The 27,919-nt window shown below is 41.9% G+C and overlaps 1 protein-coding gene across 1 annotated transcript; it reads left to right on the forward strand.

Moving 5' to 3' along the window:
* The first annotated feature begins 1,326 nt into the window (after window positions 1-1,326).
* On the forward strand, window positions 1,327-5,871 carry june (JunE proto-oncogene, AP-1 transcription factor subunit). The gene is made up of 2 exons (XM_036580735.1): window positions 1,327-1,594; window positions 2,260-5,871. Exon 2 carries the CDS (start codon window positions 2,404-2,406, stop codon window positions 3,451-3,453), a length of 1,050 nt encoding a protein of 349 aa, XP_036436628.1. The 5' UTR covers window positions 1,327-1,594; window positions 2,260-2,403; the 3' UTR covers window positions 3,454-5,871.
* Window positions 5,872-27,919: the final 22,048 nt, after the last annotated feature.

Consider the following 27,919-nt stretch of genomic DNA (forward strand, 5'->3'; position numbering starts at 1 on the left):
TTTTAGAATGTAAAAACAGAATAAGACTATGCTGGTAAGCATTAGCTGCTTTTGGACAAAGGTTTTAAACGAAAGAAGAAAACAAGCAGAGCAAAGAACAGAAAAGGTCGTCCAGTAATTACCACTGACTGACGGTACTGTCGCTTTCCTATAACCACACACCCTGATACAACAGTTCCAGTTGTGTTGACTCACAGACTATCATTTAGGAACTATTATGACCATTAATATCGATAAAGATGAAAGGTAAACAGGTTCTACCTGCTTGAAATGTACGCAAAAACCTCTCTCAATGAACGTACGCGGGTTTTGGTTTGATGTTTGACGGGCAGCGCACCAGTCGTGGTATGAAACAGCTTCACAGTTACAATGAGTCGTGTTCCACTCACTTACTTTCATGAACTACACTTAAAAAAGATGGTTCTTCAAGGGTTCTTTAGTAAAGGAATTGGTTCCATTTAGTTCCTTTTAAGCATTTCACGCTTAAATAGTTCCTTGCATGGTGAAAAGGTTCTTCAGATTGATGCAGAAGGTGTTGTATATGGTTCTATACGTAGAACCTTTTTGAAAATGGTTCTATTTGGCACCAAAAAAAAAAAAAGGTTCTTCCCTTGTTAAGTGCTTGATATCGAAGAACCTTTTTTGGAGCTATGTAGAATCATTTTAACAAATATACAACACTTTCTCCATCAATCTGAACTGTTTGACCACACAAAGAGCTATTTAAGCACGAAATGGTTCTAGATAGAACTCATGGTTCTATCTAGAACCGTTCCTTTTACTATTTTTTTTTTTTTAGTCTGCTAAAAAAGGTTATAACGTGGCGCGGATGCAAAAAAAAATCCCTCTGAATTGATGTCTCTGTGCGTTATAAGTGAGGGGCGAGCCAAAATATGGCTTACAAACGTTAGAATCTGAACGTAATAACTTATAAAATGTAATAAACTCGTTAAAAGACCGTTATAACAACACAGTTTTGGCGAGATGGAGAGATAAACGTCGTAACTAAGGTAACGCGGTTTTGTACCGCGTAACCACCGCGCGCGGCAGTCTGCACGACCAATCACTGAAGCCCTTCCGACAGTGTGGGCGGAGTCACTACGGCGTGTGACAGTTTTTTTCCCCACCCGTACTCCGATAACGCCAGCCTTCTGAGCTATATGATTGGCCCGCCTTCTGCGCTGAGGGTTAGATTGGCTACGCGCTAGCCAATCCCAGCTGACAGAAGCGCACGAGGCCGGCCAATCCAGCGCTGGGAGGCGGGGCTTGTCGGAAAACGGCTGGGAAAGCAGAGTTTCAGGAACAGTGTAGAGAAAAGGGCGTGTGTTTATTACCGAGCAGTCGACCAGAAAGTCCCTCAGTTGAGCCGAGAGAGAGCGGCGAGCAGCACGGGAGGAGCGGGCAGACGTGGAGAGGTTTAACCGTCGTCATATTTTTTTTTTTTCTTCCAAAAAACGTTATTTCACCTCAGACTCGGACACTTGGACTTGTTTTTTTCCACGGACCCCTCCGGCTTTGGTGGATATCGCGCACGTTTCGTGTTTTCCTGCCTTTTTAACGGCTGAAGCTGCTCGGCAGAAGCAGAATGCGTGGGGTAACGTATCACCGGCTGAATGTCGTTTTTCTGTCACACTTGTGCTCTCTGACTAATCACACGCACACACACACACACGCTGAGGACTTTTGACTCATTGGATTCTTTCATAGGGAAGGTTATTTCTCAAGCGCCAGTGATCTAAAACTCGCTAATCTCGCCGCGCGGGTTTTCCTGTCACCTACACAGACAGTAAAACGGAGCCCACTCGCGGTAGCGAGTTACTGTAATAATTATTCATCGCCGAACTCGTTCAGCATTAGAATGGATACGGCGTGATAATTACACAGCCTACACGAAGCGCACGGAGCGCGTCTGAGCCTCAGCCTCCGTCCTTCTTCACCTCGTAGAGAAGTGAACTGCAGCGTTCGCTCAAGCAGCGTTTTCAAGTAGGTCCTAAATCTAAAGGTAGTAACGCACACACACGCCTCTCCGGGCTCACGGCAGGAGAGGATAGGCAGCCTCCGGTTTTTCTCCCTGAAACGTGGTTCGTTATTCAGCTGTGCTCAACACCAGTTTGGTCGCTGAAGGTCGACAGGGTGTGAATTCATTTTAGATGCTTGCTACCCACCGCAGGCCGGGGCTCGGGGTGATCAGCTAGGACACACTGAAAGGTCGAGTCCGTATATGTGTGTATATTTATCCCACCTGTCTCTCTTTCACAGGGCTGATACCGGAGAGTCCTCCACCCAACTTTTCAAAAAAAAAAAAAGGGTTCGCTTTTCCTTTTCTGGACTATGTTGGCGTGGAAAGTCTCACAGTTCTGAAACCTCCTGATCAGATTATGAAGATTTCATATTGCTGTGTCAATGACGGGTAAGATGGAAACACCCTTCTATCACGATGACACACCGAGCGTTCCAAACTTTGGACAGATTCCAGATTACGATCGATATCAAAGCCACAAGATGATGAGCAAGAAGAACATGGCTGTGCATAATTTCCCCGGCGCAGTGGGAAGCGCCTCCGGCCTGAAGCTGTTGCAGGGCCAGGCCGGGAGCAACGGCAACATCAACCCCAACAGCCTGGGCATTAACAGCAACCCCAACAGCTCTCTGATGTCCTCGTCCGACATGAACCTCCTGAAGCTCTCCTCTCCTGATCTGGAGCACCTGATCATCCAGTCTAACCAGGGGCTGGTCACGACAAGCCCTGCTCCTAGTTCTTCTGGCAACGCTTTCATGTACAGGAACCAGGCCACGAACGAGCAGGAAGGCTTTGCGGATGGCTTCGTCAAGGCCTTAGCGGATCTTCACAAACAGAACCAGCTGGTCGGAGCCCCCATGTCCCCTTCCTCCTCCATCCAGGGCCCGTACCAGAGGAACCTCATGTCAGGCGGGGAGATGCCCATATACACCAACCTAAGCAGCTACAACCCTAACCAGCTCTCCGTGTCCTCGTCCTACCCCGGAGGACAGATTCCCTACAGCGCCTCCGCCCATGCCGCGGCCCATTCCAGCCAGGGTCAGGGTCACCACCCCCACGGCCGCGGTCTGGATGCTCCTCAGACCGTCCCGGAAGTTCCTCACCCGCCTGGCGGAGATCCCACCAGCTCCCCGCCGTCCCTCTCTCCCATCGACCTGGAGACCCAGGAGAGGATCAAGGCCGAGCGGAAGAAGCTGAGGAACCGCATCGCGGCCTCCAAGTGCCGCAAGAGGAAGCTGGAACGGATCTCGCGGCTGGAGGAGAAGGTGAAGGTGCTGAAGGCGCAGAACTCGGACCTGGCGTCCACGGCCAGCATCCTGCGGGAGCAGGTGGCGCAGCTCAAACAGAAAGTCATGAATCATGTGACCAATGGCTGCCAGATAGCAGTCAGCTCAGCCACCATGGCCAAGAGTGGGGAGAGCACCAGCTGCTGAAACAATGAGAGATGCAAAAAAAAGGGTTTTTTCCTCTCTCTCTCTCTCTCTCTCACTCTCTCTCTCTCTCTTGCTCTGTGTCTCTGCCTCACCCTGAACTCTCGTCCTCTCCTCTGCAACCTTGTCTCGCTGTCACTGTGGGAGTCAGCACCGCGAAGAAGCGACGAGGTAACGTGAGACGGACGGCGTAAAAGTGGAGACGGTCCAACTGACACGGACGCAATTCTAGGAACGGAGAGAGCGCGCGAGAGAGAGGAGCTTTCGCTAGCGGCGCGGCGGAGGCAGCCACGACTCGGCTCCAACCTCTGAGCGTCACTCTAAAACGGTTTCACCTACAGACTGTGCGATTTTCCAGAGAATACAATCATGAGCACACCTCGTCTTGCTTACATGTTTTTTAAACGGTGTGTTATTGTTTGACTGCACTTTGAACTTGAACTCCATCAGGTCAATAGGGAACCTACGGACTGGGACACAGCAATACTAACCAAACCCCCAACAAATGGGATGACTTAGTAAGGGAACAACAATATGCCGTCACACGGGCAAGCACAGACCGGGTTTAGGACACAAACGTTGACTCACTGCGGGAATTCCTGCGCTCGAAAAAAAAGATTTTCTCCCCCCAGAGGAAGACTATCAACCCAGCTTATGACTAAAAAGGCAATTTTCCACTTCGATGAGATGGGAATACATTTTCTTCTTCCTTTTTTTTCCCCTTTTAACAGCATCGTAGTCAGCTGCAGGGTAACCTTTGCTGTTTGTTTTTTTTATTGTTCAATACCATGCACTATTATGCGGATCTGAACGTTTATAAATAGCCAGTGATACGGTCACATAAGGAAAAACTTTTTTTTTGTGCTGTTCCTGTTTGAAGTTGTCACATATTTGAACAACGAAATACCCCCCCCAGATATTGATATGTCAACCGTATTGTAACGTAGTTATACCAGTGGAGATTTTGTTGAAGTCCGGTCACCGTGTCTCAATAACACATTGAAGCATACTGTTTGTACGTTTGTTGGTTCGTTTGATATCGTGCAATTTGTGAATACAGGAGAGAAAAAAAAAAAGAACTTTTCTACGAAACTGAGAGTTTCAGCTTTTTTTATAAGTATTAATTTACTGTGTTTGATATCGAGACATTGAGACGTTGATTAGTACACGAAAATCTACATCTACCCGTGAGGTTTTGGGGTACTGTGCAACAAAAAAGACACTTTTAAAGGTACCTATTTACTCTTTTTTGAGCCTGAACTCAACTGAAACATTCTCTAGCATTCCAAGACCTTTTGCACTGTATTTTCTCTTGTGATTTTTTTGGTTTTTTTTTTGCTTGGGAGATACAGTTTAACAGTGGGTTAATGCTGTGTTATGTGCCCTAATGTCGTGTATTAACCTTGAACAGCTACGTTGGAAACCATGGATGCTTCTTAATTTAAAGCGCAGACACGTTGTTAGGCTTTGCAAAAGGGATTGAGGGTCCAGACGAGTGCACGGGGTCAACTTAGTGCAAAAGACTCTGCTGTAATCAGAGCTGGCCAGCAAAGGGCTTTTGATCAGTAGTATTGTGCATTTTCTGTTTTGTTTTCTGTTTGTTGTTTTCCTTCTTTTCATTTTGTAAGGACTCTGAAGCAATTTATTTATGCAAAACTTTATCTATATGGTATTTATGTTGTTGTACAGGTTGAAATACTGGTGTCATATTGGCACTTTTTTTGGGGGAACTACATAAATTGCACATAAATCGAAACAGTAAATGATGTCTAATATTTATCCTCTATGTACAGCATAATGGTTTTAATTATTTTATTTTATTTTTATTTTTTTTTGCCTATGTTTTTTAGTGGATTCCAAAATAAAAAAGTTGCGGTTTGTTGGTACAGTATCCAAAATTTTACTTCATATTAGTGAAAGTACATTGTTTAGAATAATACCATAAAGAACTATGTTTAGCCTTGCGTTTCATGGAGACCTCCTAAAGACAGCTCGCTCCTTTTTTTGCGGTCGATCCACGATCGACGATCGATGATCGACGATCGACGCTTACAGACACACGGGGAGAGAGAGAGAGAATTCCTATAAATCTGCTCATTTGTTGGTGCACTGAAATGCCTTTCCTATAAAAAAACACATATATAGATCGTTCTATTTATATATGTCTATATTCGTATGGAGCTGAATAGATTTGATAGGGGTACTGAAGACAGGAGCTGTCAAATGACCTTTGAGCGTCAAGGAAATATTTATTTTTTTGAAACTTGAATAAGGCTTTGGATGTCACAAACTTATATTTTTGTACAAAATCGTTTTTGTTTTTTTCTTTCTGATTGTTATGAAGAGTGAGAACAGTGATCCGTATACCTTTTATCAGTCCAGAAATACTTTATTTATTGAGGTGGTATTAAAACAAACGAGCGTGACATTGTTTTACGACCACGCTTCGAGCATTTCTGTCTCTTGTGAGCTTCGGTTGTTGTTTGCGATTAAAAATGCCGCAAGACCCCCGAAGCGAGACTTAAGACACTGTCTAATGTTTACTACCAGTTTGTTACCTGACAGTCGTCCATATGCTGCAGGTGTATGGTCCTGGAAGGCGCCATCTTTTTTCTACAGTGTGCTGTATTGTGTGTGGCAGTATCGTTTTTTGTTTCCCTGGCCTGAACTGGCAGATTTATAGTAGTTATGTCGTACTTGAAGCCTGCTACAGTGAATCTGAGGGACGACGCACCGCCGCTCTGCATCGTTTTCTATGGAACCGTTAGGGTGGAGCTGTATATGATCTGCTGCTGCTGCTGCTGCTGCTGCTGCTGCTGCTTATAGTCGTAGATGCCACCCCAGGAACGATCAGCTGTGCTCTTAGAGAGGGAGAGAGCTGCTTGCGCTCTGTTGTTTTTCACACTAAACTGATTTGGTTAAGCTGAGCGGTTCAAGCTATCTTACAGAACTCGTCCGTGTGCTTGTAGGCACGCCGATACATGGGGTGTGCGAGTGCAGTAACGATGACGTTAGCAAGTATTTGACCCAAGTAATGAGCTCCCTGCCCCACCCTCAAGCCAAAGATTTCCATATAAAGTATATCACGGATCATCAAGCACCCCAGCAGTTTCATAACACAGTATTAGCTTCCTAAGAGTATCTAAACAAGAGGGAAAAAATGAATGGAATTTCTGAACAGAGCTGGAATTTTACTGGATAACAGTGTTTTTTGTGAACAATGTGGGGGGGGGGAGTAGGGCAGTTTACCCATCAGCTTTCGCCCTTGCTTTTGCCCCACTCCTCCACTGACCATCAGTCAAAGACTAAAGGGACCTGTAGTCCTCATGCAATCACAAAAATCTACAGTGTCACGCGACTAAGGGGCGACTTGCCTTGCTTTGTTTTAATGGTTGTTTTATTTGGTTCGAAACAATATACAGTCTTGAATATTGTTCACTGTTTCCATGTTTTTTAATCAATAAAGCCGTAGGTTTGTAAACAACACTTCTGCTTGTGTCAGCTCTGATTTCAGGTCTTTGGGTTTTTATTTTTTATTATTTTTTTTTTTGTTGGGGGAATTCAAGAGTAAACTGTTTCCAAATTTCCAAACTTTGGAGATTCCACAAAGTTCCAAGGATTTCAAAGCATCTACGAACACCTTCACTGGCAGTTATAAGTGGTCCGGCGTACAGCCAGCACTGTTCACAGCTCATTTCCAGCTGTGTTCATAGGAAAGCTGATGGTTTTTTCCCTTTCGCTTTCCCTCAGTTCCACAGAAACTTTGAAAAAGATGAGCTTTTGTTTACTTGTGCTGACAACTTTTGTTTTGGGTTTGCTTTAAAGATCAGAGTCAGGCAGCAGAACGGTGCTGAATGAAGATCTGCCTTTGAGGTTTCAAAAGTTGTCTTTGAAAACTTACAGGAGAACTTTAAATGACCTTTCAGACGGTTGGCCGAAAAACAGAGAAGTGTTCCCAAATATGACGCAGTATGAGTAAGTCATGATTGGGTATAATGGTGGGTAATGATTATGATGGATATTGCAGTTGTCGGAAGAAAACCTCCTATCTCCAAACTGGCAACTTTACAGAAAAGGGAAAAACCTTCTTTACTTTTAATGGAAGTCAATGGAACCAGACATTTCTCCAAGTCATTTTGGGCCGTTTCTTTTGGTCCATTCATTGTGAAATTTAGAAACAATGTAAAGGACAACAGGCATTTTCAAATTATGTCAAAACCTGAAAAATGACAAAAAATGGGGATACGAGGTTTTCTTCCGACCGCAGCGATATGTAAGCGATGCAGGTTCATTCTAGTTAACTGCTGCGATGTTATTGTAAAGATAAATAACTTAGTGGATTTGGTCATTGCTTTGGAAACTGCGGAAGTCCAAAAGAAAGAAGAACCTTCAGACATGCCGCAATTAAAATTCTAACTTACATCATTGGGCGCCACTTACATCATGCGCCACAACTTGAGTCTATTGCTTCTTGAGTCTATTGCTTCTTATGGAGTTTTCCCCCACGCAGGTCAGCCATAACTTGCTAAACCGCTTCAAAAAGTTGTCACAAACACATTACGTACATTAAGAAGTCCTGTACTCAGGCAGTGTAGTGGTGTCTAGGAGCACAGTCATACATGCACTGCCACCCACCCTGTGTCTGAGGCCTTTCCCATAAGGCTAGGCCTTCCAGTAAAGCGCATGGAATAGGTCATTGTGAAAGTAAAAGTCACAGCTGAGGATGCAGTGTACTGGGGAATTGGACGGGGGAATCTGCATGTCTGCTGCACTGAATTCAGACTGTGAAAGGAGCTAAAAATGCCCTACTGATAGGAAATTGTTTGTTTTCACATCCTGCTGACCCATTGACAGGGTGGCCTGTCTGCTCTCATGTGGGAGTGTTTGCTCTGAGTGAAGCCGCTGAGACGGGGTTTCGCTACAAGAGCAGTGAACGTGAATAGAAAGTGCTTTAAATAGCACACCTTCATCAATCTCACATCACCATTTTTACGCCAAGGTTAAGCAGACCACAGCCCGCCCACTCCAATTCTTGCGCGAAAACTGAATTGCAAAGAGCTTCGCGACACAAATCGGGTAACGACCCGATTTCCACACACGGTTATTCCCTCGTCGTCGCTTATACTTCCAGGCCGAGCCGTGCGCTCGAGTCCCGGCCTGCTGGTGCTGCGTGCGCAACCGCGTGTCTGAAGGCCCTTGTCTTCCTCTGAGCCGTGCGGATGTGCTCTCATTCGGGAATGACTAACTCTCCACTTCCGCCCACCTTGGCTGCCCACACACAGGCAGGAAAAAGGAATTGTGGGTCAACGAGTTGCGCCCATTCTCGGCAAACGTCCCCCCCTGAGGACGCTGACCTACTAGAGGAGCTTTCACTCACGCTTGAGGTGGACAACAGAGTCAGAAGAGGAGCACGGTAACCTTAGTGCAGAGGCTCTTAGAAATAAAGGGGTTCCTTGGAGTGATGTCATAGCAGAACCACTTTTGGTTCCCTTAAGAGCTTTTAATAGATGCTTCTTTTGTAAAAGAGATGTGCGAGTGTGAGGAACCTTTTTATAGCTGAGGGAACCGCCACAGAAGGTAAAACCTGAGCCACTTAGAGGTGTCAGGGCTAAAAATGATCAACGCCACTGATTTATTTTAATGCCAGTATCATCTACCATCTACATCTTTAAAAACAATGGTTCTTCATGGTTCTATAGAGAAACACCGTCTTTACTAAAGAACCCATGTGTTTTGATTGTGGATGAGACTTAAAACTTTGTCATGGCATTAAAAAAAGAACAGTGGTGTTAATCATTTATAGCACTGACACCTCTAATTGGCTTTGTTCTTCAGGTTCTTCAGACTGATGGAGAATATGTTGGATATTTTTGAAAATGGTTCTGTATAGCACTAAAAAGCGTTCTTCTATTATTACGATGTCAAACTTGTGACAATAGAAGAACCCTTTTTGGTGCTATACAGAACTCCTTTCAAAAAGGTTCTATATAAAACAATTTACAGCACATTTACCATCAGTCTGAAAAGTGCTTTCACAATGCAGAGAACCAATGAATCATGCAAAGGGTTCTTTGAGTGTTAATGCGTCTATATAGAGCCATTTTCTTTACTAAAGAACCCTTGAAGAACCACCTTTTTAAGAGTGTACCAAAAAAAGATTCTTTGGCTTGTAGCAATAGTGGAACCCCTCTTTGTGCTATATAGAACCCTTTTCAAAAAGGTTCCCTATAAAACCATTTACAGCACATGAGCTATCAATCTGAAGATCCGTTTTACAATGCAAAGAACCCTTAAATCATGCAAAGCGTTCTTTGAGTGTTCATGCTTCTATATGGAAGCATTTTCTTTACTATAGAACCCTTGTAGAACCATCTTTTTTAAGGGTATACCAAAAAAGTGTTCTTTGGCTTGTAGCAATAGTGGAACCCTTTTTGGTGATATTTAGAACACTTTTCAAAAAGATTCTATCTAGAACCATCCACAGCACATTCTCCATCAATCTGAAGAACCATTTAACAATGCAAAGAACCCTTAAATCATGCAAAGGGATCTTCGAGTGTTCATGCTTCTACATAGAACCATTTTCTTTACTATAGAACCTTTAAAAACCATCTTTTTTGCCTTGTAGCAATAGTGAAACCCTTTTTGGTGCCATATAGAACCCTTTTCAAAAAGGTTCTATCTAGAACCATCTACAGCACATTCTCCATCAATCTGAAGAACGCTTTCACAATGCAAAGAACACTTTAATCAGTTTAAGCAGATGGTTCTTTGAGTGTTCATGCTTCTATATAGTACCATTTTCTTTACTAAAGAACCCTTGAAGAACCATGAGAACTAACAAAAGCAACAGCAAAGTGGAAGCTGTTCCCCTCAAACAAGATGTTCCATATCGTTATGAGAGCAAAAGGGCTACAATCATGGAGAACTGCAGAAATCTTTCTTTAGCCTCTTTCTGCAGGAGCGGCCGTTCTGCCGGTGGACTGGAGATCCACTCAGGTACTTTGAAAGAGTAGAACCAAATAAAATATATTTCTCTGTTATCAGACTAACCCTTGTGTGGTGTTCAGGTCTGTGGGACCCATTTTCAATGTTTACGAAAAGAAAAAATGATGTTGTTTATTATTATTTTAACCTCAGATTCTTGTCCTTTTCTCATTTTCTGTGAAGATCATATAAAATAACCCATTTTCAGTGTCTTCACTCTGTTCACCCCCCACACATTTATATTACACATGTGGTGTTGGGTGAACCAGCGGGGAGTAAAAGTGTGGAGGTCCTGTGTCCTTCACTCTGTTCTCCTCCTACATGGCCTGCTGTTAGTGTGTGTGTGTGTGTGTGTGTGTGTGTGTGTGTGTGTGTGTGTGTGAGTGGACAACATGGACAGGCTGCTGACTGGTTACAGCTGCTAAAGGAGAACCCTACGCTGGACACGTGATATTTTAAACATCTGGTATTTTTCCATAAAAACTGTTATGGCTATATTGCTTTAAATAAACAATAATGTGGTGGGTCACCAGACCACTGAGTAACAAACACATCAACACCACATGAGGGTTAAGGCAAAACTGTTGGCTCTCTGTGTGTGAAATATCATGACTCTGCGTTGAGATTCAATCCTCTACACTGCCACAATAAACAAACATAACACGTGTTGACCTGCTTGCTCATGAAAATCCAGTTCACCTCCGCTTACAGATACATATTTAAAGTGAAATATTTTGTCAAACTTTTGAGAAAACAGTTCAAAACAGGTGGAAATTGCATGGCCTGGCTGCTGCGAAAGGGTCAGGGACAAATTTCAGCAAATTTCAACATATTAGCATCACAAAACAGTGCGATTGCTATGTGAAGCTATGGCAGGCAGGCCCTAAGTATTATTACACACTTCTATAACCTAAGAATAGCTCCATTAGTTTGCAGTGAAGTCCCTGTAGTTACTGAATAATAAGCCTTCATATCGCTGTTGTCGGAACAAAACCTCGTATCTCCAGAATGGTAACTTTACAGGAGAAGGAAAAAACATACTTTACTTTTAATGGAAGTCAGTGGAACCAGACTTTTTCCCCCCAAGTCATTTTGGGTCGTTTCTTTTGGTCCATTCGTCATGAAATTTACACACAATGTGAAGGGTAACAGGCATTTTCAAATTATGTCAAAAACTGAAAAACGTCTTCCGACAGCAGTGATATATAATAATTGTTAGTTATTTCAATCATTTGAAGCCCTAATAGCAACTAAAAGTTTTTTTTTTTTTTCTAGAACCGAACCTCACATCCAAGCCAAGGGTCATGTAGAAATCTCTGCTTTGTTGTATTTGTATGAAACCCTCCTTTGTTGTCTGTGAGGAACATACCTAGGAACAGCTTTGAGGTATTTCTAGTTAAATGCTGACACAAAGTTTGGGTTTTTTTTCTTTCCAATGACGGACCAACTTCACCTTCCTCGCACGTGGATACGGTTCCTTGGGAGTTGGTCATATTGTGTGCGTGTGTAGCTTCTGCCTCATCATGTGTGTGGTTGGCTAACAGGAAGCAGGTGCATTCCAGACTGCAATTACTGGCCTTTTTTTTTTTAAAAAGCTTACCAGTGATGTATCAGTACCAGGCAGCAAGCTTGTCAGGTCTAACCTCATTTACATAGTGTTAATTCGCCATTCTGCGTTAAGAGGAAGTAAGTGAGGAAGCGAGAGAGAGAGAGAGAGAGAGAGAGAGAGAGAGAGAGAGAGTGTGTAGGTACATACTGTGGAAGGAAGAGAACAGTGAACGTGTGGGTAGGGCGGGTAAGGGTGGGATTTTTCGCCGTCCTGAACTATTTGTCTTGGGAGGGTTTGGGTGTGTAATCGAGATTGCGCCACACGAGTGGGAGGAGGGACACACCCACCCCTTGTGTGCGTGTGTGTACGTGTGCTAACAGCGCTGGTCCCGAACACAAGAGTCCTTTAATAAAAGATGAGTGGAATGAGGAGCCCGAGTGCAGCGATCACCGCGTGCAAGCTATTTCAGGTGAACACTTCCTGCATCGCCTTGGCAACTGTTCTAGCCTTGACGTGCGCCGTCTCTGCTGGCAGGAGGATCTAATGAACCATGGCCACTCGTAGAAGGAAATGAACAACATCATATCTCGCATTCCACACACACAGAGGCATTCAGATGAACTGAACCGTATCAAATTACACTCAGTGACTGAACAGTAGTAGCGGTATTAACAAGGAAGGAATACCCTCTATAACACACAAACATTACTGTAAGTGAAGGACGAAATCATGACCTCATCTCCCCAGGTATTTCCCCACCCGCTCCTCATGTGTTCAACAGTTGTTATGCTAAATGGCCAGTGAGGCAGTGAAAGTAGTTCAGCTTTCAACACTGTGGATTCACCATTGCCTTGACATATACAAGTCAACATGTTGCTTATACAACAGCAAACAATGTGGAAAATATAGCTGATCGGCACACAGCCAGAGTGCTCTCATCAGTTTATTATAGAGTACACATGACCCGTGATAGATATGACTCTAGGCTGGCTTCCAAGAAAGCCTGAATGCTCTTAGATTAGAGGGGTGTTCCACAAGGCTCAAGTCTTAGTCCCTTTTTATTTACAAAGCTTATCGTCATCTTCTCCTGTTACATGCCCTGTTTGAAAGTTCCTTGACAACAGCGCTGACTACCAAAAAAGGAAGTTTTAACTCATTCGCTGCAATCAATACAGAACACAGGACTGAGAATACAGAGCTATTTATTGCATGTAGACTGTATAGGCTAAATTGTCTCCTTCCTATAAAAGCAAAGAAAGAGCTTCCAATTTAGCTTCTTGTATTGCATGTCAAAGTCGTACAGACACTCCATGCTGCGTTCCAGCCTTTGAGCCTGAAGGCTGAAATAACAGCGACACTTCAAGTCACAGGCAAAACCAGAGAACAAGACAAAAAAAAAAAGGAAAAGAAGAAGTCGTCAGCTCTCACATCAGGCAGGCGGCAAAAGGCATGGAGGAGTCATGATCTAATGAGAGCTGAAGAAGCGTAGGGTTAGTTTAGCAGGGGGACTCGGCAGTGCTGCGCATTTCAGCAGTTGTCATGGTTGACATCAGCCTGGAAGTGCATCAGCTTTTGGGGAAAGGCTTCTTAATGTCTGGAGTGTATATACAATATACAAATACACACCGATGTTAAAAGTACACTCATAAACAAAAAGGTGATAAAAAGGGTTCTTAGCAATAGAAGAATCAGAGAAAATGATCTACAGTGCTGTGCAAAAGTCAGAGACCGACTTTTCTTCCCGGCGGCGCACTGGTATCTCCTCGGACCGCCAATCAGTACATCAGCGGTTCCAGCTTGGCTCTGAGCCTCCTCACTCTAACAGGCAGCTTGGGGCAGTCATGGGCTGGAGGATAGGGAACCAGCCCTGTAATCAGAAGGTCGCCGGTTCGATCCCCTGAACCCACAGTACGTGACCGAAGTGCGCTTGAGCAAGGCACCCCCCGGGCACTGCGGACAGGGTTGCCCACCACTCCGGGCAAGTCTGCTCACTGCCCCCTAGTGTGTGTGCATTCCCTAGTGTGTATGTGGTGTTTCACTGCACGGATGGGTTAAAATGCGGAGGTGAAATTTCCCCATTGTGGGACTAATAAGGGTCTCTTAATCTTCATTTATTTGGTTTCCAATCAAAAACGGCCATTAGGTACAAATTATTCATCAAAAAAGGGAGGAAACATGGAACAATGGAAACAAACAATGTTATGCATAATATTTAATCTATCAGTATTTACATTGTCCACTCTTTTCTTTGGCCATGAAAAAACATTTGACTGGGAGGAAGGACATTCTACAGCAAGATAAAGACCCCAAGAACACTGCTGAGAAGATCCACACGTACTTGTCATACAAAGAAGCCTCTGGTGTTCTCAGAACAACTTGAGTCCAGACCTCAACATCACTGAATGTGTTTGGGATGACTTAGATTTTGAGAAGCAGACAATGCAACCAATTTCTAAGACTGAACTTTGGAGGTGTGGAAAAACATCCCTCCAGATTTTGTTGAAAAAAGTGTCCTGAAAAGAATGGACGCTGTGATAAAGGTGAAGGGTGGCCACTCTACATACTGAAAAATCTGATATCATATTAAAGTGCTGAATCTTTTCTGTTAAATATATGTTTTCTGCTCAGTGGGTTCTGTAAGGACCTCTCAATGGACTTCTCCATCTTTGCGAATGAAATGAACCTTTTTCTATTTGAGAAACCTCCACAGAATGTAAAGCTTCTGAACTGGTCATCCAGGCCAAGAACCTTGTACACTGTTAGAAATAAAGGTTCTGTTCAGGTACATTTTTCGTTCATCAAGGTACAAACAATGTAAATGTTCCCTCGAAGGTTCAACAGTGGTTTTAAGGTCTGATTGTGAACCTTAAATAAGTTTTTCCAGGTGAAAAGTTCGTATTTGTATCTTTTCATAACCGAATGTTTTAAACAGAACAGTAAAATAAAAGCCTGGAGACGAGACGGGGTGTGTGGAGTCAGTACAGCTTAGAACATATCATTTCAGTGGATTATGGTTCAGTTATGTTCCCTGACTAAAGGTACTGAGATGGACCCTTGAGGGTCCCACCCCAGTGACAAGAGTGGGACTGCCCCAGTGACAGTTTAGTACCTTTATTTCTGAGAGTGTACCGTATCTGACCCCGTTCTAGGCTTTAAAAAGTTCACGTAAGGTCAAGCACAGGCTCAGAACGCAGGGACATTCACAGCTGGTTACTGAAAAGACATATCCAGTGCTAGCTGGCTAATCTCAGCTGTTTTGATAGCTGTAAGAGCCATTTAGGACCAAGATAGCGTAATCGGTGCTTGTGCTCAACAAGACATGTCGGACATGAGTGGGGAGTCTTCAGGGGCGTTGGGAACGTACATATGAATGTGAGTGAAGTGTCCTCCTGGGGGTCCTCTGCTGGTCCTTGACCCTGCAGATTGTGGTTTTGATTATGCCGGTATGTTTCCCATTTAGCAGCATGGATTTGCTGTGGCTCAGGTTTCACACTTTGCTTTCTTTCTTTAAGCCCCTTTATTAATAGGGAAAGTGATTATTCTGCCCAGGGGTCAAATAATCACACGTTCCATCTTCTCCAGCGGACTTGGGTTACACAGACAAATACCTACGTGATGTTTCGGTTCTGCAGGATTAGGAAACGGGAACAATGAGCTTTATTTGATGAAAATAAATAAAAATGTTTTAAAGTAATTATTTCACTAAGGGGGAAAACAGAGCACAACCTCACATGGATACTTTACTTAGTTAAGCAGGTTCAGGTACACTGTTAGTAATAAAGGTTCTGTTCAGGTACATTTTTCGTTTATCAAGGTACAAACAGTGTAAATGTTCTCTCAAAGGTTCAACAGTGGTTTTAAGGTCTGATTGTGAACCTTAAAGAAGTTTTTCCAGGTGAAAAGTTTGTATTTGTTCCTTTTCATAACTGAATGTTTTAAAACAGAACAGTAAAATAAAAGCCTGGAGACGAGACGGGGTGTGTGGAGTCAGTACAGCTTAGAACATATCATTTCAGTGGATTATGGTTCAGTTATGTTCCCTGACTAAAGGTACTGTGGTACAGTGACAGTTCACTACCTTTATTTCTGAGAGTGTAGGACATGCTTTTGGTTGCCATATTGTATTGCAGTAACATTGTTGTTTATGAATTATAACAAACTTTTCTTGAGATTCACTGAGAACACCATAAAGAGTTCCTTAAGTACCATAAAATTAACTTTTTTCTTCATAAGTGTCTTGATCATAAGTCCAGTAGTGGATCCAAAACATTTTGACTGGGGTGGCAAAGGTGGATTACAAAGTTAGTGTAGGGTTAGTGAGACTAGAATGAATGCCAGGTGATCAAAAATGTAAACCCATAAATTTGACATATTTCATGATGTAAACAACTCACAGTGAGAGCTAGCCCAGCTAAAGTACAGCTTCCACATGGCGGTTGTAGTTTTACCACAGAACTACAACCAAGCCTCCCAAACTGGGGGGGAGGGGGGGCGGTCGTGGGCTGGAGGTTAGGGAATCAGCCTCATGACCAGAAGGTCACCGGCTTGATCCCCTGAGCTGACAGTACAAGACTGAAGTGCCCTTGAGCAAGACACCTAACCCCCAAGTGCTCCCCGGGCACTGCAGATAGGGCTGCCCACCGCTCCGGGCAAGTGTGCTCACTGCCCACCAGTGTGTGTGCATTCACTAGTGTGTATGTTGTGTTTCACTGCACAGATGGGGTGGAGGTGAAATTTCCCCATTGTGGGAAATTTCTATAAGGTCACTTAATCTTAAAATTGAGTGACCTTCAAATAAAGTGACCTTAATCTTAAAATAAACAAAGAGAGAGGACCATATCTCCCATATAAATTCATACCAGATCATTTTTGGAAGTTTATGCACAGATTTAAGTTTTTTTTTTATGTATTTAGATCAGAAAACTTGCCTGGATCAAATAGCAGAACTGCACTGAATTCACTGTGTTTCACATCAATTAGTAACTGTTAGAAATAGCTCCTCCGTCTGCTACAACTAACCGTGCCTGTGTAACATTTGAACTTGCTTCACTTAGCTGAACTGTTCATAAATGGTAAGTGCTGGAAACAAAGTTCACAGAAATTTTAATCTTGCTTAAAAAACAACCCCCTTTTATTTACTTTAGCTACTTCATAGTTTTATGTCTGTTAAAAGTAAAAAAACTGAGCTGCTGCCTTCTTAGTTAGAGGCCGTCGAGGTCAGAAATGAAAATATTCTGAGCGTCTTCCCTCGTGGGCTGAGACGACTGCTTGTTCATTGGGCTTAGTGTTAGTAATAGTATTAGTAACAGAACTATTATTACCACTCAAACTTTCCGTATTAACGTTTGTAAACAGCATGACAGGAGTGAGGAACTTTACTCCCTGAATGACAAATACACACATGATATCGGAGTACTGACATGCACCCAAGCTTCCCAGAACGCATGCAAAGTAAGGCCGAGATGATCTAGAACATGGCGCAGATTGCACAGGACGCAGCGCAGCATTGTGCCGGGTTGCATCAGACGATTTCTGCACAGGGATTTCAGCAAACGAATGATGGATCGGCAGAGATGTGAAAAGAGATGCAGACTGAATGAATGATATGACAATGAGGACGACAGCCTGTCGAGGCAGCGGCTAAGTAGCTCTAATCTATAATCTAATCCGATTGGCCACACTGAAAAGTATTAGCCTATCAAAAGCATCCTGAAGGAAACGCAAGGATAAATCAAGGTCATCCAGAGCTTATGCTTCAGCACAAAGACTCCAGATTCGTCTATCAATAAACTACAGGCAGACAACACAGGGTGACAGCAACACTGAGAACAGGGTGTCATAAGTCTCTTGTGCACATTTGCTCACTGATAAATGGGTATGTGAAATCTGAAGCCACCCACTGAAGTTCACGTACATTCATACAGAAATAGTTCGGCCAGATTTACAAGTTTTTCCACCGTACCCCAAAGGCCTGGTGTTTGAAGTGTTCTTCTGTAGTTTTGCACCAAAGCCATGAGGCCAATGCTGCTAACATGGAAGCTTAGGACCCTGCATGACATACTGTTATCTATAAAAATGAAAATAGCAGTAGCAGCCATCTCTCAGCCTGAATTCTGTCCATGTTAATAGATAACAGTATGTCATACAGGGTCAAAAAACCATATAAACATCTCTACACTGTTAGTAATAAAGGTTCTATTCAGGTACATTTTTCATTTATCAACGTACAAACAATGTAAATGTTCCCTCAAAGGTTCAACAGTGGTTTTAAGGTCTGATTGTGAACCTTAAATAAGTTTTTCCAGGTGAAAAGTTCGTATTTGTTCCTTTTCATAACCGAATGTTTTAAAACAGAACAGTAAAATAAAAGCCTGGAGACGAGACGGGGTGTGTGGAGTCAGTACAGCTTAGAACATATCATTTCAGTGGATTATGGTTCAGTTATGTTCCCTGACTAAAGGTACTGAGATGGACCCTTGAGGGTTCCACCCCAGTGGAACTGACCCAGAGACAGTTTTCTGAGAGTGTACTTGAGGATTATGATGCAGTGATGCACAATGCTAACTGTGGGCTATTCATTTTCATGACATGTTAGCTGTTAGCTACATTAGCCTTGTAGCTATAGTGCAACACTAAAGACGCAAACCTTATGGCTGAATGATTACATTTAGTGTAAGGGGGGAAATTTAAGCTATAAATGTCAAAACTCAGTCAAAAACACCTCTATAATGATGCTAATTCCTGTTAGCGCCCCTATTTGATTCTAGTAGTATGTTTTAGTATGTAGTATGATCCACCACCCAAATAGTACCTGCTCTGTGAGGGTCCATGGGGGTCCTAACCACTGAAGAACAGGGTAAAAGGGGGCTAACAAAGTATGCAGAGAAACAGATGGACTACAGTCTGTAACTGTAGAACTACAAAGTGCACCTATATAGTAAGTGGTGCTGATAAAATGGACAAATATATATATATATATATATATATATATATAATCTAAACTTGACATACAGGTGATGAATCAGAACACACACCTCATTCATTTACACTCTAAACAAAAGAAGTAAGGAGCACTCCTGCTGTTTTTGTCTTAAAGGGGAATGCCACCAATTTTACAAAAATTTCCACATAAATATCTCATTAAAATCTAAACAGAGTCATTCAGAGTGGTTTGGTGTGAAACACTCTGTTCTAGAGAAACATACTGAGTCAGAATTGTTCACGGTGGTGGTGATAGGAACCAGACGTCCACCTCTAAAAGCTCCCTCACAGAAAAATAACAGTATGATAACAGTGTGTCATACAGAGTCAAAAAGCCATATTAACATCTCTATTTGAGGCTTATGATGCAGTGATGCACAATGCTAACTGTGGGCTATTCATTTTCATGACATGTTAGCTTTTAGCAACGTTAGCCTTGTAGCTGTAGTGCAAAACTAAAGATGCAAACTTCAGACGCCAAACTTTATGGCTGAATGATCACATTTAGGGTAAGGGCGGAAATACAAGCTCTAAATGTCAAAACTCAGTCAAAAACACCTCTATAATGATGCTAATTCCTGTTAGCGCCCCTGTTTGGTTCCAGTAGTAAGACATTACCTAATTTATTTGAAGTTTGTTATATTTAAACACATTCAGTTTAACAATAACTCAGCAAAGACTGCTGCAATATATGTGATGCTTTAAAGTATATGTGCTAAATATATTTAACTGTTCTATTCCAAATATGTGCTATTATATGCACATATGTCAAACATATTGAAATATATGAATGCAGATGAAATACATGTAATAGTGTCAGGTTTTAATTACATGTATGTCAATGGTATATTTTTGAAAAGTATATAGAAACGTGTTATGTGGTAATATATGGTGATGTGTTAGGACTTCTGCTCAGCTCCTGAGGTCCTAGCCAATAGGAGAGCATGCTTGGTTGTATCTGCCTAGATACCTTAGAGAGAAAAAACTCATAATCATTTACATTGGACATTTTAAGAATTCAACCCTTTTGTTTGCCACCAAAATTGAATAATATAGGAGTATTACTTGTAGAGTTAATAGAAGTAATATCTGTAGAGCTGAAATACAAGAAGCATGATTATTATATTAAATAAAAATGAACTAATATGAACACAAACATATATATTTTTTTTCATTTAACAGAAATCATTAGGCCTTCTCTGAAGTTTCCTGCGTTTTTTCACCCACACCTCAGCCAAAAGTGTTCAAAAATCAAACGGATTTGTATTTTTAGGATCAAAAGCGGTTCTTAAATTAAGTTCAAGTACATTAACTCAAGCGTAGCTGAAAATCACAAGTTAGCTGCAAAGTCACTGAGCCATAACAGCCTTGAAAACTCCTACTCAGCAAAGCCGCCGCTCAACCTGAAAAACCTGTAGGATTAATCTTATTTGCATGAATAAGAGGAAAAAATCTCGAAAACATATCTCTCTGTCATTAAAAAGCTTTTTTTTGATGAGCGCAGGCTTTGCAGATGTCAAACACAAATAACTGCGGCCCATCCCGTTCCTTCAGCACAAAGCCAAATAAGGGGTGGGGCTCTATTTTTTTTCACCTGAGCTTTATAGGCCCCAACAATGGCTCAGCTACACGTGAGTCCTCCGCCCACTCATTAGCAACGACAGTTGAAACCAAAAGCACCTTCTTTAACAGGTCAAGTGACCTCGGGTGCCAAAAGTTCAGTGACGTTCAACGTTCGTTGACGTGTATTTAGGTGCGTTTGCGGTTGTGTTTGTGTTCATCTGTGACGAAGCACTTCTTATAAGCACTCCTTATGCTGTGAGGTCAACTCTGAGAGGCTTGGCTTACTGATAAGCATAAACCCACGAGGGCAGAAGATTCTCAGTTCTGTATACAGTCACTGTATATATATATATATATATATATATATATATATATATATATACACATATATACACACCGGTCAGGCATAACATTCTGACCACCTCCTTGTTTCTGCGCTCATTGTCCATTTTATCAGCTCCACTTACTATATAGGTGCACTTTGTAGTTCTACAGTTACAGACTGTAGTCCATCTGTTTCTCTGATACTTTGTTAGCCCCCTTTTACCCTGTTCTTCAGTGGTCAGGACCCCATGGACCCTCACAGAGCAGGTACTATTTGGGTGGTGGATCATTCTCAGCACTGCAGTAACACTGACGTGGTGGTGATGTGTTAGTGTGTGTTGTGCTGGTACGAGCGGATCAGACACAGCAGTGCTGCTGGAGTTTGGAATATTGAAATATATGAATGTAGATAAAATACATGCAATAGTGTCAACTTTTCATTACATATATGTCAAAAGTATATGAAATATAGAGCAAATTTGACACATATTCTAAAAAATATATGTAAATGTATTTCTATTGCAAATGGCCTGCCATTCGCCACTTATGTTAGCGGTTAATCTAACATGTTATGATGTTATGATTAGATAATTTAAATTCAGAAACATTTAAAAATTAAAAATGTGTGCAGGGGTGCTTTTGTTGCCTTGACAATGAGAGGAAATGATATAGACCCATGGTCCCTGAAGTGGTGAGACCTGGCTTGTGATTGGCTAAATCTACTCCACTATCATACAATGTTGCTTTTAGGCAACAAACATTTCTGCAAATTCTCATAACAAAAAAAAGAAACGTATACTGAATATTAAAAATGAACTGAATCAGGTTTAAATGTGTCCACTAAGAGATAGTATGACTAAGTATATGATTTTTATTGACTCACTCAAACTCTTTCCTTTGCTGTTAACCCTATCATTGCCTTTAAATATGTATATTGTTATTGTAAAGTGAGGAAAATGAGTTTGTTGCCCTGAGGCAACATCGTGCAATAGAGTGTTATTCTCAATATGTTGGCTGTGAATGCTTTTTTTGTGCAAAGTGAGTTTCTTGTTATGAATTCTATCTCAGTATGAGTTTCGTCATTTCCCTGTTCTGAGGTCAAAGCGTAGCAACAGCCTGATTGTTTTGTTACCAGTTTTGGCCTAAAATGTATTTTTTAATATATATTCAAGGCAGTTGGAGGGCAAAAAAAGACAAATAAAAATGTATTTTCTTTGGATTTAACACTACACTGTTAAACAAGATGGATCTTGAGTGAAGAAAATGGTTCTATATAGAATCATGAACACTCATAGAACCCTTTGCATGATAAAAGGGTTCTGTGCAATATGAAATATCTCTTTAGACTAAAGGAGAATGTCTTTGTGTGAGGTTCTATATGGAACCTTTTTGAAAAGGGTTCCATGTATCACCAAAAAGGTTTGAAATTGTTGTTTCAAGAAAAGAACGCTTTCTGGTGCTATATAGAACCATCTACAGCACAGTCTCCATCTGTCTGAAGAACTCTTTCACCATCCAAAGAACCCTTTGATCATACAAAGGGTTCTTTGAGTGTTCATGGTTCTATATAGAACCGTATTCTTTACTAAAGAACCCTTAAAGATCCATCTTTTTTTATTAAGTGTGTGTTTTAACGTTATCAGCATTATATTATATTATATTATATCGCTGCTGTTGGAATAAAACCTTGTATCTCCAGAATGGTAACTTTACAGGAGAAGGAAAAAACATGCTTTACTTTTAATGGAAGTCAATGGAACCAGACTTTTTTCCAAGTAATTTTAGGCCGTTTATTTTGGTCCATTCATCATGAAATTTACATACAATGTAAAGAACAACAGGCATTTTCAAATTATGTCAAAAACTGAAAAACGACAAAAATGGAGATACAAGGTTTTCTTCCGACAGCAGCGATATAAAAACTTTAGGTCACTGGTCATTTTTGATAGTCAAGATCAACAGAGCCGAGTCTGAGTCAAGACCAAGACTTTGTAGTGGTCAAGGCTGAGACCAGGAGTGACAGAGACCGACAAAGAGTTAAGACGGAGACCAGATTAAGATTTTTTCCGAATAAAAAGAAAAAGAAGAAAAAATTTCTTTGCAGTTCATCGTACATTCATTTGTATTTATTACATACACATTCAATATTAATAAATAATATTTTTAATCCATCATGGAAGGAATCAGTTACATCTTCAACCAGCAGATTTGATTTAATCACATAGAGGAAGGACTGTTTTAATCTGTTTGAAGATTTTGTTGATATTCAAAAATGACAGAAAAGGGTTTAGTTTCTAATGACCTCAGATGCACTCAGCACTGCACTGAGCACTCAGTCTTGAAAGTAATTTCAGTCCACCGTCCCCCGAGACTGAGGCAAGACCACTTTTAAGACCCAGACCAGACTCGAGCACTTCAACACTAGCAAACAAAACTGGTGCGATTTGTCCTGCAGCCATCGCTCCGGTTCCATTCACCAGCACTGTAAAGCAATCTGAGTCAGTAAGTTTCTCTACATGAACCTCTTCACACATCAGAGCACTGTGAATGACATCGCAGTGCTTGAATTCTGCAGAAATTGTTTGAAATTTCTGTGGAATTCCCCTTCAGGCTAACTGCCGCCCCGAGCTTATTTTCCTAATAAAATACACTCGGTCACTTTCGGCCTTTTACAGGGTTGTGTGTGAGTAATGATAAGTCACTGGATGGTTCACAGAGGGTTTATCCCACTCTTTGACACAGTCAAGAACCCATTCACTTCCCGATACCGCTAACGGGACAAAAGGGGGGCTTTGAAGTGTCGGCTAATAAAAGGCACTTTAATCGTGACCCCTACCGCCTCACCTCTTTGTAATGCGAACCCTCCGTGTCTGCGACTCCAATCGTCCCCCTTGTTTGTTTTCACTGCGTTGATTAAATCAAGTCTCCGGCAATTACCTCACATTTTAAAAGCAGGAGCCTTTTTTTGCCTTTGTGACGGTCCGGGTTTTAATGCTAGCCGAGCGCCGTATTGGATTTATCCAAATATTTTCGCAGTTTCCAAGGGTAACCTTAACTTGATAGAGCCCGCCCCACCAAAAAAAGCTGGGCTTCGCTTAGCAAGGGATGGGACATGGCCCGCACAGACATGCGCTGTCCAATCAGAGAGATTAATTGCTTTCGGGGACGCGTGAGTTGCCAAGGTTGTTTTACAGCTGTGTCATGTATAAACACTGTCATGTTTACCGTACCAAATGTTAATCTACAGCAACAAGCAGGCCTGGGCTTTAAATGCTGTGTTGGGTTCTCAGACAGATGCGGCGAAAACCCCACGGCCAGCACGCAGCATTACGGTAATTAGGACTGTTATGAGGCCATATAATCCTCAAATGTTTGTTTTTCCCCTTCAAAGATATTTAATTGCAGTCCTACATTGAGCAGCCACAAAACACATAAAGACTGGTGCTCATAAGGCCTCTTTCTTTTTCTTCACTACGCACATTGGTCGACATCATTCGCGGCGAGTGACACCCTGGCACGAGCCGGCGCTGTTCCGCAGCGTCCCACTAGAAGAAGCCCACACATCCATCCCAGTGACATCACTGGGAGATTATTTGGCAGGCAGGCCGATGCCTGTGTGATGTGTAATGGAATAAGTCGTCCTTGTGCTGGCCGCAGCGCGCAAAAACACATCTGAAAGCTGTTATCAGCTTCAATGACATCAGCCTCGCTTGGCCTGGGCCTGCGCTGATCTCATTTGCTCTGTCCACTCGCTCGCTGTGCGGACAAGCATGCGCGAGAGGATACGAGTCCAGGCAGGAGGGACGCAAAGCCAAAACAACACCTCTGTTAGGCTCTGAGAAAAGGGCATCATTTTAGAAGATGAGGATCTACCTAACTGGTAGTTATATACATTATGGTTCTCCCAAAGTGTCGCACTTTCCACATCCAATGCTCCACCCACAGATGTGCTCTTTCTTAACAACTGTTGTGAGATGAAGCAAGCTTTACAGAACACTGGCAAAAATGCCTTTCAGCATAATGAGGAACTGTCATGTTTTTTGTGAAAATAACAATTTAGAGTGCGCTGTTCCAAATTTAGAGTGTGCTATTCAAAAATTAAAGTGCAGTGTTCGAAATTTCCAGTGCACTTTTCAAAATTTTGAGTGTGCTTTCCAAAATGTAGAGTGCGCTATTCAAACATTTTGTGTGCTATTCGAATTTCGAGTGCGTTTTAAAAAATTTGAGTGAGTTTGCAAAAATCTCAGAATGAGTGTGCTGTTCAAAAATTAAAGTGCAGTGTTCGAAATTTTGAGTGTGCTATTCAAAATTTTCAATGCGGTACTCAAATTTAGAGTGCCCTACTCAAAATTTAGAGCGAACTATTCAAAATTTCAAATATGCTATTCAAAGATTAAAGTGCACTATTTAAAATTTAGAGTGGGCTATTCAAAACATAGACTGCACTCTTTAAAGTTTTGAATGCGCTATTCAAAATTTAGAGTATGCATTCAATATTTAGAGTGCACTATTCAAAATGTAGAATGCACTATTCAAAATTCAGAGTGTGCTATTCAAAAATTACAGAGCACTGTTTGAAATTTTGAGTGCGCTATTCAAAATTTTGAATATGCCATTCAAAACTGAGAGTATGCTATTCAAAGTTTTGAATGCGCTATTCAAAATTTAGAGTGCACTATTCAAAATTTAGAGTGTGCTAGTCAAATTTTAGAGTATGCTATTCAAAATTTAGGGTGCGTTCTTCAACAAGTTAAGTGCACTCTTCAAATTTTTGAATGCTATTAAAAAATTAGAGCACACTTTTTGAAATTTTGAGTGCGCTATGCAAAATTTAAATTATCATGACTTTATCATGGTAGCACATAATATCATTGTGTGGATCATTTTATTTTCAGGAACACTGGAAGCTTATTAAGGTCTTGTTCTATGTTCAATAAAGCCATATTAGACATGTCTAAATGATTAATTGTCTATGCTTTAAGCTTTATTCATTATAACTTGCACACTATATTGCCAAAAGTATTCGCTCGTCTGCCTTCACACGCATATGAACTTGAGTGACATCCCATTCTTAATCCATAGGGTTTAATGTGATGTCGGCCCACCCTTTGCAGCTATAACAGCTTCAACTCTTCTGGGAAGGCTTTCCACAAGGTTTAGGAGTGTTTATGGGAATTTTTGACCGTTCTTCCAGAAGCGCATTTGTGAGGTCAGACACTGATGTTGGACGAGAAGGCCTGGCTCGCAGTCTCCGCTCTAATTCATCCCAAAGGTGTTCTATCGGGTTGAGGTCAGAACTCTGTGCAGGCCAGTCAGGTTCTTCCACACCAAACTCGCTCATCCATGTCTTTATGGACCTTGCTTTGTGCACTGGTGCGCAGTCATGTTGGAACAGGAAGGGGCCGTCCCCAAACTGTTCCCACAAAGTTGGGAGCATGAAATTGTCCAAAATCTCTTGGTGCTGAAGCATTAAGAGTTCCTTTCACTGGAACTAAGGGACCGAGCCCAACTCCTGAAGAACATCCCCACACCATAACCCCCCCACACCCCCCCCCCACCAAACTTTACACTTGGCACAATGCAGGAGAAGTGTGATCCGTCACTCCACAGAACACGTCTCCACTGCTCTAGAGTCCAGTGGCGGCGCTTTACACCACTGCATTCGACGCTTTGCATTGCACTTGGTGATGTAAGGCTTGGATGCAGCTGCTCGGCCATGGAAACCCATTCCATGAAGCTCTTTAAGCTGTTCTTGAGCTAATCTGAAGGCCACATGAAGTCTGGAGGTCTGTAGCGATTGACTCTGCAGAAAATTGGTGACCTCTGCGCTCTATGTGCCTCAGCATCCGCTGACCCTGCTCTGTCATTTTACGTGGCCGATCACTTCGTGGCTGAGTTGCTGTCGTTCCCAATCGCTTCCACTTTGCTATAATACCACTGACAGTTGACTGTGGAATATTTAGTAGCGAGGAAATTTCACGACCGGACTTGTTGCACAGGTGCCATCCTCTCACGGTACCACGCTGGAACTCACTGAGCTCCTGAGAGCGACCCATTCTTTCACTAATGTCTGTAGAAGCAGTCTGCAGGCCTACGTGCTTGGCTTTATACAGCTGTGGCCATGGAAGTGATTGGAACACATAATTCAATGATTTGGATGGGTGAGTGAATACCTTTGCCAATATAGTGTATTAGTACATAATTGCAGGTCTTTTATCTGAAAATCACTAAGAATTGCATTATTGTAATAATGCACAATAAACGACTGTTATGACCTTGTTTTGCAAATAACAGCACGGATAATCATCTAAATGTATTTTGTAATTGGCAACATTTGATTGCTAGAAGTTCTAGATAGTGTAAAGTTTTTTTGCTTTATTGCATTTTAAGAACGAATGCATCATTCCATCAATCTGAAGAACCCTTTGACCATGCAAAGAACCAAGTAAGCATGACATGGTTCATGGTTCTAAATAGAACCATTGCCATTACTAAAGAACCCTTGAAGAACCATCCTTTTAGGAGTGTACTGGACTTGAGCATGCATTTTGAGACAAGTTAAATGCATGCAAATCACATAGCTGCCCACTTTATAGTCAAATGTACAAAATTTTGTTGGGATATGGTAACTTGTATGCTTAGTTCATGAGGCACCAGTGGGATTACATGAGCAACAGTGGACTGAAGCGGACGCTGAAGTCAAAATAATGTTGAAAATATTAGGAAGACTCAAATAAAAATTACAACAGCAGAGCTTCTCCCATCTGTCTTATCAATATGTACTCTAAATGTTTTCTGAATAAGCTGTATTTTTATGTACTGTAACAGAATGCATTACTGAGTAAATGTAGGACAGTGTATTCAGTTTTCATCACTACCTTTTCGAAGTATTCTGCCCAACTCTGAGTGCACAGATTACTTTTATAAAACAGCAACAAACATAATATGATAAATACCCCAACTAATAATCAAGTTTGAGTTATTCATTTTTCCCAATCCCGTTACTGAAAGAAGATGAATTGCAAATGAGAAGTAAGAAGCTGCTGGTGTTCTCAGAACAATGGA

Source organism: Colossoma macropomum, unplaced genomic scaffold (assembly GCF_904425465.1).
Source record: "Colossoma macropomum unplaced genomic scaffold, Colossoma_macropomum, whole genome shotgun sequence".
Classification (NCBI taxonomy): Eukaryota; Metazoa; Chordata; class Actinopteri; order Characiformes; family Serrasalmidae; genus Colossoma; species Colossoma macropomum.

Excerpts from the sequence above, each read along its gene's own strand:
- june (XM_036580735.1), top strand. The coding sequence starts at position 2,404 with ATGACGGGTAAGATGGAAACACCCTTCTATCACGATGACACACCGAGC.